Source organism: Phytophthora infestans, genomic scaffold, assembly GCF_000142945.1.
Source record: "Phytophthora infestans T30-4 supercont1.20 genomic scaffold, whole genome shotgun sequence".
NCBI classification, from domain to species: Eukaryota; Oomycota; class Peronosporomycetes; order Peronosporales; family Peronosporaceae; genus Phytophthora; species Phytophthora infestans.
In genome coordinates this window covers 1,164,583-1,179,250 of record NW_003303739.1, presented here as the reverse complement: position 1 = coordinate 1,179,250, position 14,668 = coordinate 1,164,583, and the positions used below count along the sequence as shown (strand labels likewise).

The window sequence follows — 14,668 nt, the reverse complement described above, 5'->3', positions numbered from 1 at the left end:
CCAGAAGGTTCACACGGAACTTCACAAGGGCATATTTTATTGCCAGGAGCTCCTTGTCATGGACAGAGTAGTTCCGCTGGGCGGCTTTGAGCTGCCGGGACTGGAACGAGATGACTCGTTCCTGTCCAGCCGTGTCGTCCTGCAGCAATGCACACCCGATGGCGTAATCGGAGGCATCGCAGACGACGCTAAACGGCTTCGTCTCGTCCGGCAGAGCCAGGACAGGGGCCTCTTGGAGACTGGCCTTGATGCTGTCAAAAGCATCCTGGTGCTCTTGTTCCCAGCGCCAGTCGACGTCCTTCTGAAGGAGGCTCGACTGTACGGAAACCCCATACAACCAGCGTTGTTCACTAGGATATCCAGTTTCTGGTGACGCTTTAGAAACTCATCGCTGAAGGTCTTGACGCTGCCTTGGGTGCTCGTGTCCAACGCGATCTCTTTTTTTGGATCCCCCTTGATCTCTTCTCGGAGGGCTTCAGCAGCAGCCGCACTTCTCTCAGGGTTGCGGCACGCCAGAACGACATTGGCGCCGTGATGAGCAAGTTCTAGCGCCGTGATGAAGCCGATGCTGGAGTTGGCTCCGGTCACGATGGCGACCTTGTCTTTCAGCGATGGAATGTGGGAGGCGTCCCACTGTCAGGGACCGAACGAGTTGAGGCGTCGGTTTCATCCTTCTTGCACGGCATAATGGCGGTTAAGGTGTGCTTGGCTGCTTGGTCTCGATTTGAAGAATGAAACCTCATCGTGTACTTGTCCTGACACAAGGACCCCTCGATTTATTATAGTCATCCTGATCATGTCAATGATAGAATGGAATGTGTTGATCTGACCCCATTCTATTTTCACTATTAATAGTGACCGCATAATCAATCAAAGCATCGAGTAAACGTGTTTACTGGACGTCCGTTGTAGAAAGTTGGACTACCGGTATTATAGTAGTGAAAATACGCTTACTTTATTAAAATCCAGTTTTTTTGTGGCTACTGTCATATCATACAGGGACTGATAGTAGCTATCTCTCTAAGTAATAGACCAGTATGTACTAATAACAAGCTAATAGATGTTTGCTATTCGTAATATTAGTTTGGGAAGCAGCCGAGACTAATACAAATTTGCGTGTATTACAAGAAGGTCACAACTGGATCATATTTGACTACTATCGGACTACTATCTGGGGTATGATTGGCAGAAAGTAGCATTATTGATTTTTAGCTTGTCTTAAGCCTGCAGCAGCATGTTTGGATTCGTTTCAAGCTCACTTTCATTTCTCCAGTCCTCCACCGACCACAAGCTCCTCGACGACCTTGTGTACCTTGCACACCTTATAAGGTGTGCAAGATACACACACTAACAACCTCGTGCCATCCCTGCATCAAATTTCGCTCTTTTCGAAATTCGTCGCAGCTAGTCCCGTGCGGTGCTGGCACGAGGTTGTAAGTGTGTGTACACTGCACACTTCAGAGCGAAATCGCGCGTGCTCACGCTTCATACCATGACACAGCATGACGGCAAAGCTGTCAGCTGTCTACCACCGAGTTAGATCGGCGCGCTCCTGGGCAAGCTTCTAGGCCTTCACGGCCTTTTCCGACACGTAAAAGTCAAGCGGGCGCTGATGGCCTGGATTTCGTCGCCCAGGTAGCTGCGCTTAAACGAGCAGACGGTGGATCGAGCGATACTCTTAGTGTGAACCTCATCTCCAGCCGAAGAAGTTCCTCAGCAAGTCGCTAGGCATGTAGAAGTTCCTCAGCAAGTCGCTGGGCATGTACGGCGTTAAGTATGGCGACACATTCGTGGACACGGCCGCTGTGGAGGCGACGTGGGGATGCCGAAAAATAAATTGGTGCTGCAATTATCGCAATAAGAAAGCACCAATTATCTATTGGAGGCTTTCTGGAGAGGAATTCCAATTATTTATTTTCGCTTTCGCTGTAGCACCAATAATCTATTGGGCGGTGTTCATCAGCCTTACATTCTTTGATACTTGTGCCCTCGCTGTGTGCCAATACCGGAATTCCTTTCTCAAAGGGCGCACTGATTACTAAATGTCTATAGAGGAGGCAGTGATTTGAAATACAGGAACATAGGAGGTACATACATTCAAGTTCAATTTACCGGCACATCAAATTCATTCTACCCCTGGATCGACAGCATTAGACTCAGTAGCCTGACCTACTGCATGTAGCACAACATCTGAAGGCATCAAGTAGCACAAGAACTTTAATAGCTAGTTTATCACCAGAGATTCAAGCTCCAAATTGTACAAGTACTGTTCGAAAACACATTCACGATGTTCACATTTTATAGCACCACGTTTTTGGTGGTGCTGAAAAGGCAGCTACAGTACCTCCACTCACATGATGTAAGTCTCGTAGCTAGCCACATAACTAACATCCAGTTTCATCTTGTTTTCACTAAGGATACCACTTTTTAACATCAAGATTTGTGATTGTAGCTGTATCTGGTTGCTTACAAACACCAAGTGAAGGAATAATTTGCCAACAACCCAGAATCTGAAGAGCCGCGTTCCTGCAAGTGTGCCCTTTGAGAAAGGATTATCCTGATCTCGGATTTCTGTGGTTTCATTGGCTAGCACTCCTTTCTTGAGATTGGGTAGGTGTGCCCTTTGAGATAGGAATGTCGGTATTGCTGCACCAATAATCTATTTTCTGAGTTGAGGAAGCTAAATAATCTATTTTGGTTTTGCCAGATCTCTAACCCAATTATTTATTTTCTGCTTTGATTAGCAATAGATAAAAATGCAATATTCGGCATCCCTGGTCAAGGGTGAGTCATACCCCAAACAGACGTTTGCTTACGATTAAAATTGTTTTTTACTAACTACGTAGTAAGCGTTTATATTAGTAGTACTTAAAATATTAAGGAATTGACCATGAGAGTAATATTGCTGGAAGAGTATTAGCACTAATGTCTTTAATATTGTGCTACTGTCTAACCTCCACCATATAAAAGTGGGAAGTGCCTACGCTCACCAGTACTATTGCTACGAAAACGGCCAGGGTTTGGTATCGGGGTAAGAGTATCTCATTTTTAGATTTTTGAGATGTTAGAGATTTTGCTGGCCACTCAGTTTGTAACGGGGTACGTAGCCCTAAGTGTACCCTGGTTACATGAAGTGTGACACTTCACACTTCAGGAGTATGACACGTCATACTCCGAGATATTTGGTACAAGGTACCAAGGTCGTTCAAAGCCAACCATTGGTTAAATGACATTGCATTTCTATAGGTAACTAACAGTTTGTATTAAACTCAAACTTAATCTACCTATAAATATACTCAGCTTACAATCTACCTTATTTGGGTCACTTCGCTCTCTTTAATAAAAGAGGGGACCTGTGAGCTGCCGTTCACTGAGAGTTTGTATACTCTCGGAAGATAACTTCCTCTTGCGTAAGGTGCTGTGTGACCCCGTCACACTTGGTAGCACTTGTAGTTAATCCACGCCATCGCGGGTAGACTACCTGAACCTCCGAAGTTCGTTGCCATGGATAGGAGCGACTTCTCCCATTTGAACGACTCTCAGTTCGAGTCGGTTCGGAAGATGGCAGGCATCTTCGGGATGGAGGCCCTGCAGAGCCTGGGGGTGTCAACACCGGCTGAGCAGCTCGAGCGCGTCAATACATTCGACGCGTACGAGCAGGGCCTCATCGCGCATGTGCGGGAGAACCTGCAGGCTCCGGCGGCGGAAGCAAATCCGCCTCACCCGAAGCCAATACGGCTGAAGGTAAAGCCGTATGAAGGGAAGGAAGGCGAGAACCTTCACTTCTGGGTCCGAGAAGTAGAGCTCGCGATGGACGCGGCTCTGATCTCGACCGAGCAACTGCGTGCTGCTTTTGCACTCTCCAACCTTAGCGGTCGTGCTAAGAGTTGGGTGTACACTCGGGAAGCAACATCCCCTGGATGTTTCACATCCTGGGCTCAGCTGTGCGAACAGATCCGAGCCGCGTTCCTCCCGGCGAACTACGAGTACCGCCAGCGTTCGCGCTTCCTCGCGTGTAAACAAGGAAGGCACGAACTGCACGAGTATGTGCAAGAGATACGGGAGCTCACGGCGTCCCTAGTGGGAAACCCACTCAATGAACACATCAAGATGACTGTGTTCATGTACGGCCTTCGAGTGGGCCCCGCACGCACTCAGCTGTTCCGGGTGCAGGCAAGCACCCTTGAAGAGGCGATTCAAGTGGCTCTTCAAGAAGTGTACAGCCATCGCCAGGCGCGTACGCCGGCCTCAGCGTGGCCTGGGAGCTCCTTGTCGGCCCCCGGTCGAACAAGCCCCAACGGACCAGTTCCCATGGAACTCGGGTCCGCCGAACAGCGTGACATCCGCTGCTTCGGCTGTGGGAAGATGGGCCACTTCAAGCGCGACTGTCCCGCGGAAAGACTCCGCAGACGGTCCTTCCCCAAGCCCGTCCGCAAGGGTCGCTGGCAGAAGCCAGGATCCCGGGGACAGGGGAACGCAGGGAACCAGTAGGGGCGGGGCGCCCTACTGGGGAAGAACTAAGTCTTCGTGATGGGTGCGCGGGTGGCGCGTACCACGGGGACTTAGCCCTTGAGAGTCTTCGCACTCTCGAATCGGCGAGGAGCAGCGGCGGGTTGCTCGTAGTACACGGATGTGTACGGAGATACGATCATCCCCTTAGAATCTTGATTGACTCTGGGGCGTCGAAGAATTTCGCACGCCGCCAGACGGTTGCTCGTAACAGCAACAAGTTGTCCGAAGCTTTGAGAGAAAGCAAGGGCAACGGGGACGGTGTCAGTGCGACTGGCCGACGGGAAGGTCGTCACTGTCCTTTAACGTCCAAGTGGATCTGGCTGTCAAGTTTGAAGACTTTGACAGCCTCGAACAGTTCACTGGTCTCGATATGGATCCCATATGATATGATCCTGGGCATGCCCTTGCTTGAGAAGCACGAGCCCTGGATCGACTGGCGAGGCAAGGCAATCGGTGCCAGCCGCCCTGCGCAGTCCGACAGAGCATTGGTGAGTCATGTTCCCACCTCTGTCAGGACCCGGGGCGCCCGCGAGGGCTGCCAGGGTACCAAAGCATCCGGCAGATGCTTGGGAGTCGTCGACGTATATGACGACTCCCAGGATATTTTGATGGTGGCCGCGCCCAGAAGAGGCGTCGGCCAAGTGGGTAACTTAGGTCCACAGGCGGGTAACTTAGCTCCGCAGACAGCTGCAGCTGTCATGAACACTGAGAACAGCGTGTTCAGAGTGGGTAACAGAGTTCCACTCACGGTCGCCCAGACCTTAGCTGAAGAGGAAGACGTCGGATACGCTTCCTGTGTGGGTAACACAGTGCCACACGCGGTCGCCCAGACCTTAACTGAAGAGGAAGGCGTTGAACACGCTTCCTGTGTGGGTACAACAGTGTCACACGAGGCCACGAGTGCCTCGGATGTCGTAGCGACGACATCCTTAGACGTGGGAAGCAAAGCTCCCCGTCACAGACGCCGTCGGCAAAGATACCGCCGCCGCCTCAAGTCGGATCCGAACTTCGTTCCGATCGACGTCGCTTCAAGCGACTCGGAGTCCAGGGCCCGGGCTCCTCCGACAAGGCCGGTGGAAGAGTGTTATCACATCTTCGATGGCGAGACAGGTTTACCCGTCAAGGCATCTGGTGTCCACTTGGAACCGTTGCCAGAGGTTGCAGAGATACTGAACCTCGAGGAAATGACGGCTGAGTCTTTCCTGGCCAACCTCAAGGCTGGTGAGATTGCTGAGATGGTACTCATGAGACCTGAGATCACTCAGGAGGAGCTGAACTCCTCCTCTGATTTGGACGAGAACGTCCTGGAGGACATGAACAAGCAGCGTCAGGCGCGCTTGGGTTCTGAGATTCTCAAGGACCCCAAGGATCCGGTGTATCCTTTGGTGACGGAGTATGCGGACGTGGTGAACAAACACCCACCGACCCAACTCCCACCGGATCGAGGCGTACGGCACGAGATTGATCTCGTGCCCGGCACAAAGTGTTGTGTCACGAGGCAATGGACTCTCCCGCGCGAACAGTGCGAGGTCATTAATGCCTTCTTCGCCGCGAAAGCGAAGGCAGGCATGGTGCGGGAATCGAAATCCCCGCACTCGACGCCGACTTTCTGCGTTCGGAAGCCGAACGGAAAGTGGCGTCTGGTTCACGCTTATAACAAGCTGAACAACGCAACGGTGCCGGCCCAGACACCGATCCCACGAAAGGATGTGTTGTTGAACAACATGGCCGGATGCGTACTGTACAGTGCGCTGGATTTGGTAGACGGATACTACCAAATCCTGATGCGAGAGAGTGACATCCCGCTCACCGCGGTAAGCACTCCAAGCGGCATGCTTTGGGAGTGGCTCGTCATGCCGCAGGGCTTGTCTAACGCCCCGGCGACGTTCAATCGCCTGGTGACGCAATTGTTCCGCCCTTTGCGTACCTTCGTACAGACGTACTTCGACGACATGTTCGTCCATAGCCGTGCCGAGGGAGGCAAGACGGCCATGGAGGTGCATCTAGGACACCTCCGTCGAGTGTTGGACGTGATGCGAGCGAACAAGCTCTACGCCAACATCGACAAGTGCGTTTTCGCGTCACCAGAGATTAAAGTTCTCGGTTGCTTCGTCAGCAACGTGGGCGTTCGGGCTGACCCAGACAAGGTCAAGGCCATAGCAGCATGGCCGACGCCCCGATCCCAGAAGGATCTTCGAAAGTGGTTGGGCTTGGCCAACTACCTTCACAAGTACAGCGCTGGGTACGCGGGCTTCGCTAAGCCCTTGAAACAAAGCAGCGACGGCTTTGAGCTAATGGTCGCAACCAGCCACTTGGGCCCCTTCGCACTCACGGCGGCACTGATAAGCGCCCTCAAGCGTAGCCCTGCAGCTCAAGTGGTTGCGTTGAGCAGTGCCATGCACAATTCCGCGAAATATACCCCTGGCCAACTCCTCATGCCCGAGAGCAAACACAACGAAACGACCGTGTACGGCAACTCCAAGCTGTACAATCTTCTATTCGCATTCGAACTGGGTCGTCGGCTGGAATCTACCGGAATATCCAACATCACGTCGGTCGCTTGTCACCCTGGAGCGACCGACTCGAGTCTTCTCAGCACTGCTGGAAGCCAAGACATTTTTCTGAAGCGCTGGCTCTACAACTTCATGAACGCAACGTTGACCCAGTCGACCGCCATGGGTGCGCTACCTACGTTGTACGCAACGGTGGCTCCCGATGTGAGAAACGGCGATTTTTACGGTCCGAGGGGACTGGCTTCGATGCGAGGGTACCCGTCACTCCAGGAACCGGCAGAGATCGCGCGCTCGTGTGAAGCGGCTGCTGACGTCTGGAACACGACTGAAAATCTACTTGGATTCAAGTTCAAGGTGGAGTGAGCAATTGTGGCATGAGAAGACAGACGAGATTTACTTGACTAGGCAAATTCGATTCTTTTATGAATGAGACATATATCAATACATGTTTCTTTGGCTCTTGTGGTTGACTTCTTGTACTAAATTGTCAATTCCGATTATATTTGCAGCTGGCATATACTTAGCCTTAAAGTTAAATTAGGCAGGCCTAATTTAAAGTTAATTTGTCAGCTTAATTTAAACATTTGCATCCTGTAAACTACTTGAGCGCCTTGTTCACCCCAGCCTTCCGCTTTCTGCCTTCGTCGCTGCCTCTGGGCAGCATTCAATAAGCTAGCTAGTTTGAAGGCATTTGTTCCGGGAAGGAACATCGTTAATGAGCCCAAATTTAGAGGCCCGCGCTTCTTGTTTGGCGCTGTCCGCTGTATCCAGCCGCAAAACTGAGTTTTTTTTTCTTGTGTCTTCGCCAATTCCAGCATTGACAATTGCGGGTACACCACAGGCAGATTGAAAAGATGAACGAATATAATACAGGACGATCGCATATTGGTGAAGATTTTGGAGCGGATGAGGGGATGAGTAGACTTTGTGGCGAATTTGAAATAAGGGCTTGTGACGTCGATAGCCTAAAATAAGATTTGAACGCGACAAGTACCATGCCGCCTTAGATCACAGAATCCTAGAGTAATTGGTGAGCACTATAATCTATGCATCTGCTGCAGCTTGATAATACTAGTACGATAGACTATGGACGATGTAGCCACATAAATTCCAAAACCTAAAGTTTTGCTCTCACGGCCGACGGAATAATAGCATTCACTGTAGATTTAGAGATAATTTGATTTTATGTGTTTCTATACAAGCGCCCTCGCTTTTTGCATTAACGCGCCATGGACTATATGTAGCATCTCGACTGCGCTTGGTCTCTTTGTGGGGTCCATCGAAACACAAGCCCGTCCAAGTTGTGCCAGTGCCTGCGGTCCAGTCTCTGAAAACTTGACGCACAACTCGCCCACTGCTACGCGACGAAGGATCGCCAATTGATGATTCGCTCCAGCACGGACTTTGACGTGGGAATACGGCAGTGTATGCGTCGAGAGCTCAGCCAGCACCACTCCAAAGGAAAAGATATCTGCCTTCTCGTCGTACTGTTCCCCTGTCATCACTTCTGGAGCCATCCATAGCGATGTACCCACTTCTGCCGTCATGGGACCGACAGTTTGCTCTCGAGATACACCGAAGTCCGTCAGTTTAGCGTCTAACGTTTGATTCAGCAGGATATTCTTCGATTTAAGATCACGGTGAAGAACTCGTACTTTAGCAGAATGCAAGTACGCGAGAGCTCGAGCAACTTGAAACGCGATCATTATTTTACTAAAGTCGAAGCCGGTTGGGCGGTTCTGCTCTATGTTTTTATCCAGTAAAGTCCTCAAATCGCCCCCATCCATGTATTCCATCACGCAGCAGAAATCTTCCGGTGAGTTCCATGCTACACCGATAAACTGCACAACATTAGGGTGATGCAAACATGCCAGCATCTTGATCTCTTTCGTAAAGGTCCCCACATCGCTCATCGTCTTTATAGCTACCGTCTGACCGTAGCAAGTACCTTTAAAGACTGTACCGAACCCACCGCGAGAAAGAAATTCTTGTACAACCACCTGATCGCGAGGAAGTCGATATTTGTTGATACCTTCTTCATCAATTTGAGAAGTCCAAGCGTTATCTATTCGACGTTGCTGTTCCCGGTCCAATGCTTGGTTCTCATAATGGTTATTGTACGGATAGTCCGTGCAGCATTGGCCCTGTGGAGATTCCAAAACAGGTACCAGCTCTTTGACCTCCAAAGATCCGTCAATTTCTAGTACGGGGGTTAACTCGAATGCATCGAGCACTGACTTTAAATGATTGATCTCTGCTTCGATGGCTTGAAGCTCAAGTTTCATTGATTTGGTGCGAACAAGACGAGTTATAAGGGATTTGCGGTCGCAGTAGTTGTCAAACCGGGCCATCGTTTCATCGAGCTGCTTGCGAATATCGAACGCTACGAGCTCCTCCATGGCTTGGATGCGGGTTTGAATCGTTCTTAGTTGATGATGTAGTTGGTTCGCTTCTGTCGGCTCTGCGCGGCCAAATTCGTTCAAAGGGGCAGCCTCGTGCCTTCGTAGGCGAAGCTTCATCTGTGATTAGACGCGTCAACGTGGTACTAGCCCGGCAATCGGTGGGACTTCGAGTGAGAGATCAGCTCGCGGATGGAGTTGGCGACACAGGCACACGCATCTGTAATCGGTGCCGTATTCGGTATCGTCACTGCTTGCATTATAAATAGCCGCTTCGCTCCGTCGTTTTATTATAGCTCTGTCCCAAAAAAAGACAGATCCCATTGGACAAACTGGCACCATCGCAAATCGGTCAGCTAGGCCACTTTGCTAAAGATCTCTTTTTGTCGAGTATTATAGTTAAGTGGTGGTGGTATCCATAGGTGCTAATGTGCATCTTAAAAGCATTTGGCTCGAGTACGAAACGTTTTGGTATCCGGATATCTGAAAGCGATCAAGTATCGGTTTTGAAACTCGGATAAGTTATAGTTATTCAAGCAAGACAAAACGCAGCTGCATGGGATGCAGAGGACATTAGCACGTCATGGATTGCGACTGTCTCCAGGATCTAGCGCAGAACGCAGCACGAGTAAGAACATATTCGCAGCCATACAGATCAGATAGTCAAATTAAAACTCTGCGTCAACAGCCAGCTTCAGTCAACAAGCATTGGAATGGACCGATTATTCTCTGAAATCTATTTCAGGGATTCGATTTTCCTCGCGTAGCTACTAAGATTCTGCATTGGTACCCTCTTTACACAATTCGATTGGTGCAAACCAGTTCGTAAAATTGATACCCTTTTTATATAATTTTGAAAGCACTATCCGTAAAACATGAAATTAATGGTATGTTAAAGCCACCGAAATTTTTTTTTAGTTGTATTCGACCATTTGTAGATCGTTTATTTTTTTGCAAGTGCATCACTCTACTCTGCCGTAGACCCACATTCTTTGCTTTAGTTCCTCAAAACGTAATTGCCCCGAATGATAAATGTATCCTCCATGTTTAGTTCTCGTTTTTTTAATCCTAGTCATTTTTTTTAGATTCTAGAAGGTTGAAAACGTGTCAGCACCGATTAAATGGGGTGAGAGACCCCAATATGCATTAGGCTAACCACGAGCATATCAGTCACGATGCAAAATTGCTTTTTTGGAGTGTTTTGAGTCCTTTTACTTTCTATTTTTGACATTTTCGCCAATATTTAAAAAAAGTGAAATGGTTATGTACAAGTAAACACCTTTAATCACTTAAATCTGAATTGTTTCTGAATCACCCACGAATGTCGACTGTGTCGGCGACGGCTCCTTTGTGCAAGAAGCAACTACACTCGGCTACAACTCGGTCAGTTTTATACACTAGAGATTGCTGTTTAGATATGTCAGAGCTTTGATTGATACGAAAAATTAATTATTCAAATGTTGACTCCCAAAATGATAGTTGAAGTCCCTAAAATCAAGCACTAATCTGATACTTCCTGCATTAACAAGGCGTGCAATACACGCATTGCTTCAGATGCTGTCGGTCTCTTCGTAGGGTCCATGGACACACAAGCCAGACCCAATCTTACCATATTTCGCGGTCCAGTCTCAGCAAATTCCACGCTTAACGCTCCCGTCACTACTCGATGGAGAATAACCAGCGGCGACAATTGATCTTTCGACCCGGGACGCTTGGCGTGTGAGTACGGCAGGGAATGCATCGACAGTTCCGACAGCACCACTCCAAACGAAAACATGTCTGCCTTCTCATCGTACGCATTCCCAATCATCACCTCTGGAGCCATCCAAAGTGACGTACCCACATCTGCAGTCATCGCTCTGTCTACGCGTTCCCGAGAGACGCCAAAGTCCGTCAACTTGGCTCCCAGCGCTTCGTTCAGCAGAATATTCTTCGACTTCAAGTCGCGATGAATCACTGGAACGTCTCGAGAGTGCAAATAGGCCAGAGCATGAGCGACATGCAGCGCGATCGTGATCTTGGCAGCGTCGAAGCCTGTCCGACGGTTCTCGTCCTCGTATTTGTCCATCAAGCCTCGTAAATCCCCTCCGTCCATGTATTCCATCACACAGCAAAAATCTTCTCGATAATTCCACGCCACACCAATGAACTGCACAATGTTCGGATGACTCATGGTGCTCGCCAACTTGACCTCCTTGACAAACGAATCCACGTCACTCATCGTCTTCACTGCCACGAACTGGCCGTTGTATGTTCCTTTGTACACTTTTCCGAACGCTCCCCGACTGATAAACTCCAGTAGAACCACTTTCTCGCGAGGTATCCGCGCCTTGTTGATGACAACATCGTCCGTTTGGTATTCCGTATAGGAACATTCCGAATCCGAAGTGGCAGTGCTCTGGTCATCAAAGGAATCGTTAAAGTCCGTAACTGGCTCTTGCGGGTCAAACGACTCCTTATTAAAAGAGCGGTTAACTCTTCCTTGAGCGCCCTCTGGCTCTGTTTCGATGGCCAGCCACTCCCCACTGAGCTTGCCACGTAGCGGGTGCAGCATCTTCGGCACTCCAGGCTTTGACAGAAGGTGTGCGGCCTTGTCGGAGATTTTCCGCTCCTGACTGTTGAGTTTATCCTTAAGTCGCTCTTGTGTCTGCGTCAAATGCTCCCCCATGGCGGTATAGCTATGGACGATTGCAGCTTCGCAGTGCTCCAACTTGTCCGAGAGCTTCTTCTCTTGGCTCTTCAGACTGCTTTTCACGCGCACTCGCGTCTGTGTCAGGTTCTCGCCCACAGCAGTATAGCGGTCCACCACAGCCGCCTCATACTCGTCCAGTTTGTGCGAGATTTTGCGCGCCACTTTGTGGAACGGAGACGTCATGACCAAGTGGACAACTACACGAATGAATGTCCGGCCCAAAACATGCCCGTACGACGCCACCACATTGCAATAAGTGCACATAAACCGTTGATTTGCAAAAAAAAATATCATCACTTCGTCATTAGGAAAAGCTTCTTTATTTGTAGCGAAGATGAAAATGAAGCATTTTATCCGACAGGGTCCGACGCTCAGCTGGCACATCCAGGTTTGACGGGAAAACATTAGGTTCGCAATTTCTGGACTTCCTGGTACTTGAACTGGTAATCGGCAGTCAAATCCAGCCAGCTCGGCTCGTTAAGTAGCCCCTTGAACCACCATAAAAATTAGCACGTAGTCCTGGATTCTTAATTCGTACTTAGTATGCCTCGAGCAATTTCCAGAAATCAGCTCTTATATAATACTGGTTCTTTAAAATTGGCAAATTGACTAAAGGGCGAAAAAAAATATTTTGACATTAGTTTAAAAAAAAACTTACTACCGGGACTTTTTATTATTAGGCGATAAACAATTGCAATTGATAGTGTTTTACAGGCATTAAGCACCGAGCATCGCACGCCACGTGAGCGCCACGGCCCTAGATATCGCTCTCATTACAGCACCGACAGCTGTTCTTATCGCTAGATTAGTGGCAGCCTCCAAAATTAATTGTCATAAGGGTTGAACTTCTAGCCTTAGACGAGGCTCCCTGAAGGTCATAATCTTGCTGATATACATGCGATGGCCCTCGCTAATGCACTGTGAAGCCAGTTAGCGCGAATGTAGCCTTCGTATTTTGCATGCAATCTCTGTAGTAAGGGACCCCATGTCAAGTCGCTTTGGGCTTATAGATCACTAAAAGTTTACTACAAACAAGTAAAGAGTACCTGGTTTGCTAGGTCAAAAGGAATAATTTAGACATACATGATACCGCTCCGTAGATAAGATAAAGTTTACGATTTAGTTGACTATGGATTGGACCCGACATCGCGGAGCAAAATAGTTTTTCGCTGATGAGAGCAAGAAGGATCATGAAGATAAAAGCAATCAGCCGTAGTTTTAGAGGTCTCATGCAGATCTGGTTTTGCAATTTGCCTAATTCACTTTTGGGCTGCTGTTAAGTCGATTCGACTTCAAAAATGGAAATGCACCACTTTCGGTCCTACGCAGAGCATACCGTCTCCTCGAATGCAGCTCCGAGACCTGCGCCGAGGCAGGCAAGCAGAAATGACCGTGGCGAGGGAGAAGTTATTACCTGCCTCAGCTTATATCTAGGGTACATCTAGGATGTGTCTACCGCAGCCACGCCTAAGAAGTAAAAGCTTACTTCGACTGAGATGGCTTTTTGTCGGGAGCTGGTGGACCAGCATCGGAGGCCCATTCGCTTGGCTTTTTCCCGAAAGTTTGCCATGGACCCGTCGTCGCTACAAATCGTGCAAACTTTGTGAATTACTTTCTATAGTCTTTCTAGACAGGTATAATCGCCCGAAGGCGTTGAAGGCGTGGGTTCAGCCTCGTGCCTACCACGGTAGTGAAGAAATGACCCAGGAATTTAATTTGGGGGGGGGGTACGACCCCGACGACAATCTGGCCGTTGGAAACGAGCCCAAGGAGACCATTCATTGTCGGACTCACGATACGATGCTTCCGTCTGAGAGTAGTGGTGACGTAGGGCTCGTCACGGGGGGATCGTTCTCCATGTGTCGATCGCTTCTAAGAGTTGGAGCCATTTAAATGTAAATACACTTAAGTATCAGCTTTTAGAGAAGTAATCAGGAAAGAACGTAAACACGTAAGTGCTGGGCAAAAAGGCCGCGACAGGACTGCGGTGTCTGGCAAGGCTGCTCTTGTCTGCTGCTCTCGGGCGAGCGGCAGGCGTCAAAACGCAAAGTGGGGAGCAGCCTCCGCCAGAACACCGCTGTACCCCAAAAAGTAGATTAGTATACAAATAGCAAATAGGTCAATACTAAAAACTAGATAAATGCACTCTCGTTTGAGTACACCATCTTGGCAGCGCACAGCCAACAATGTATTGTGCATACAGTCCTTGGTATAGTCCTTCGCCATTGCACGCATGTGTACTCAGTGTAGCCGGTCGTAGTGCAGCCGCACGCTGCACTGCCAGGCGCGTGAGTGTCCTTGGGATGTGTCTTTGCAGACACTGGCAGTGGACGGTGGCTCGTAGATGGGGGCACCGGACACTGGCAGACTGCAATGCACTGGCGCTCGACACGCAGGTAAGTTTACAGCTCACAAGAGTTTCGTTTTGCATGTGGATTGCACATGAAAAACAAGCTACGTCAAGTTACCGAGTTGTTGTCGCTGGTATTAGGGACAGATCTCGAGGTTCTCATCTAGTAGCGCTTTTCGTCGTCTTTCAAGAGACGCAACTC

At 49.2% G+C, this 14,668-nt stretch overlaps 1 protein-coding gene across 1 annotated transcript; it reads right to left on the bottom strand.

Moving 5' to 3' along the window:
- Positions 1 to 10,851: 10,851 nt before the first annotated feature.
- PITG_10780 (protein kinase, putative) lies at positions 10,852 to 12,299 on the bottom strand (the record flags this gene model as incomplete). Its single annotated transcript, XM_002901563.1, has 1 exon — positions 10,852 to 12,299. One exon carries the CDS (start codon positions 12,297 to 12,299, stop codon positions 10,926 to 10,928), a length of 1,374 nt encoding a protein of 457 aa, XP_002901609.1.
- Between the last annotated feature and the right edge of the window lie 2,369 nt (positions 12,300 to 14,668).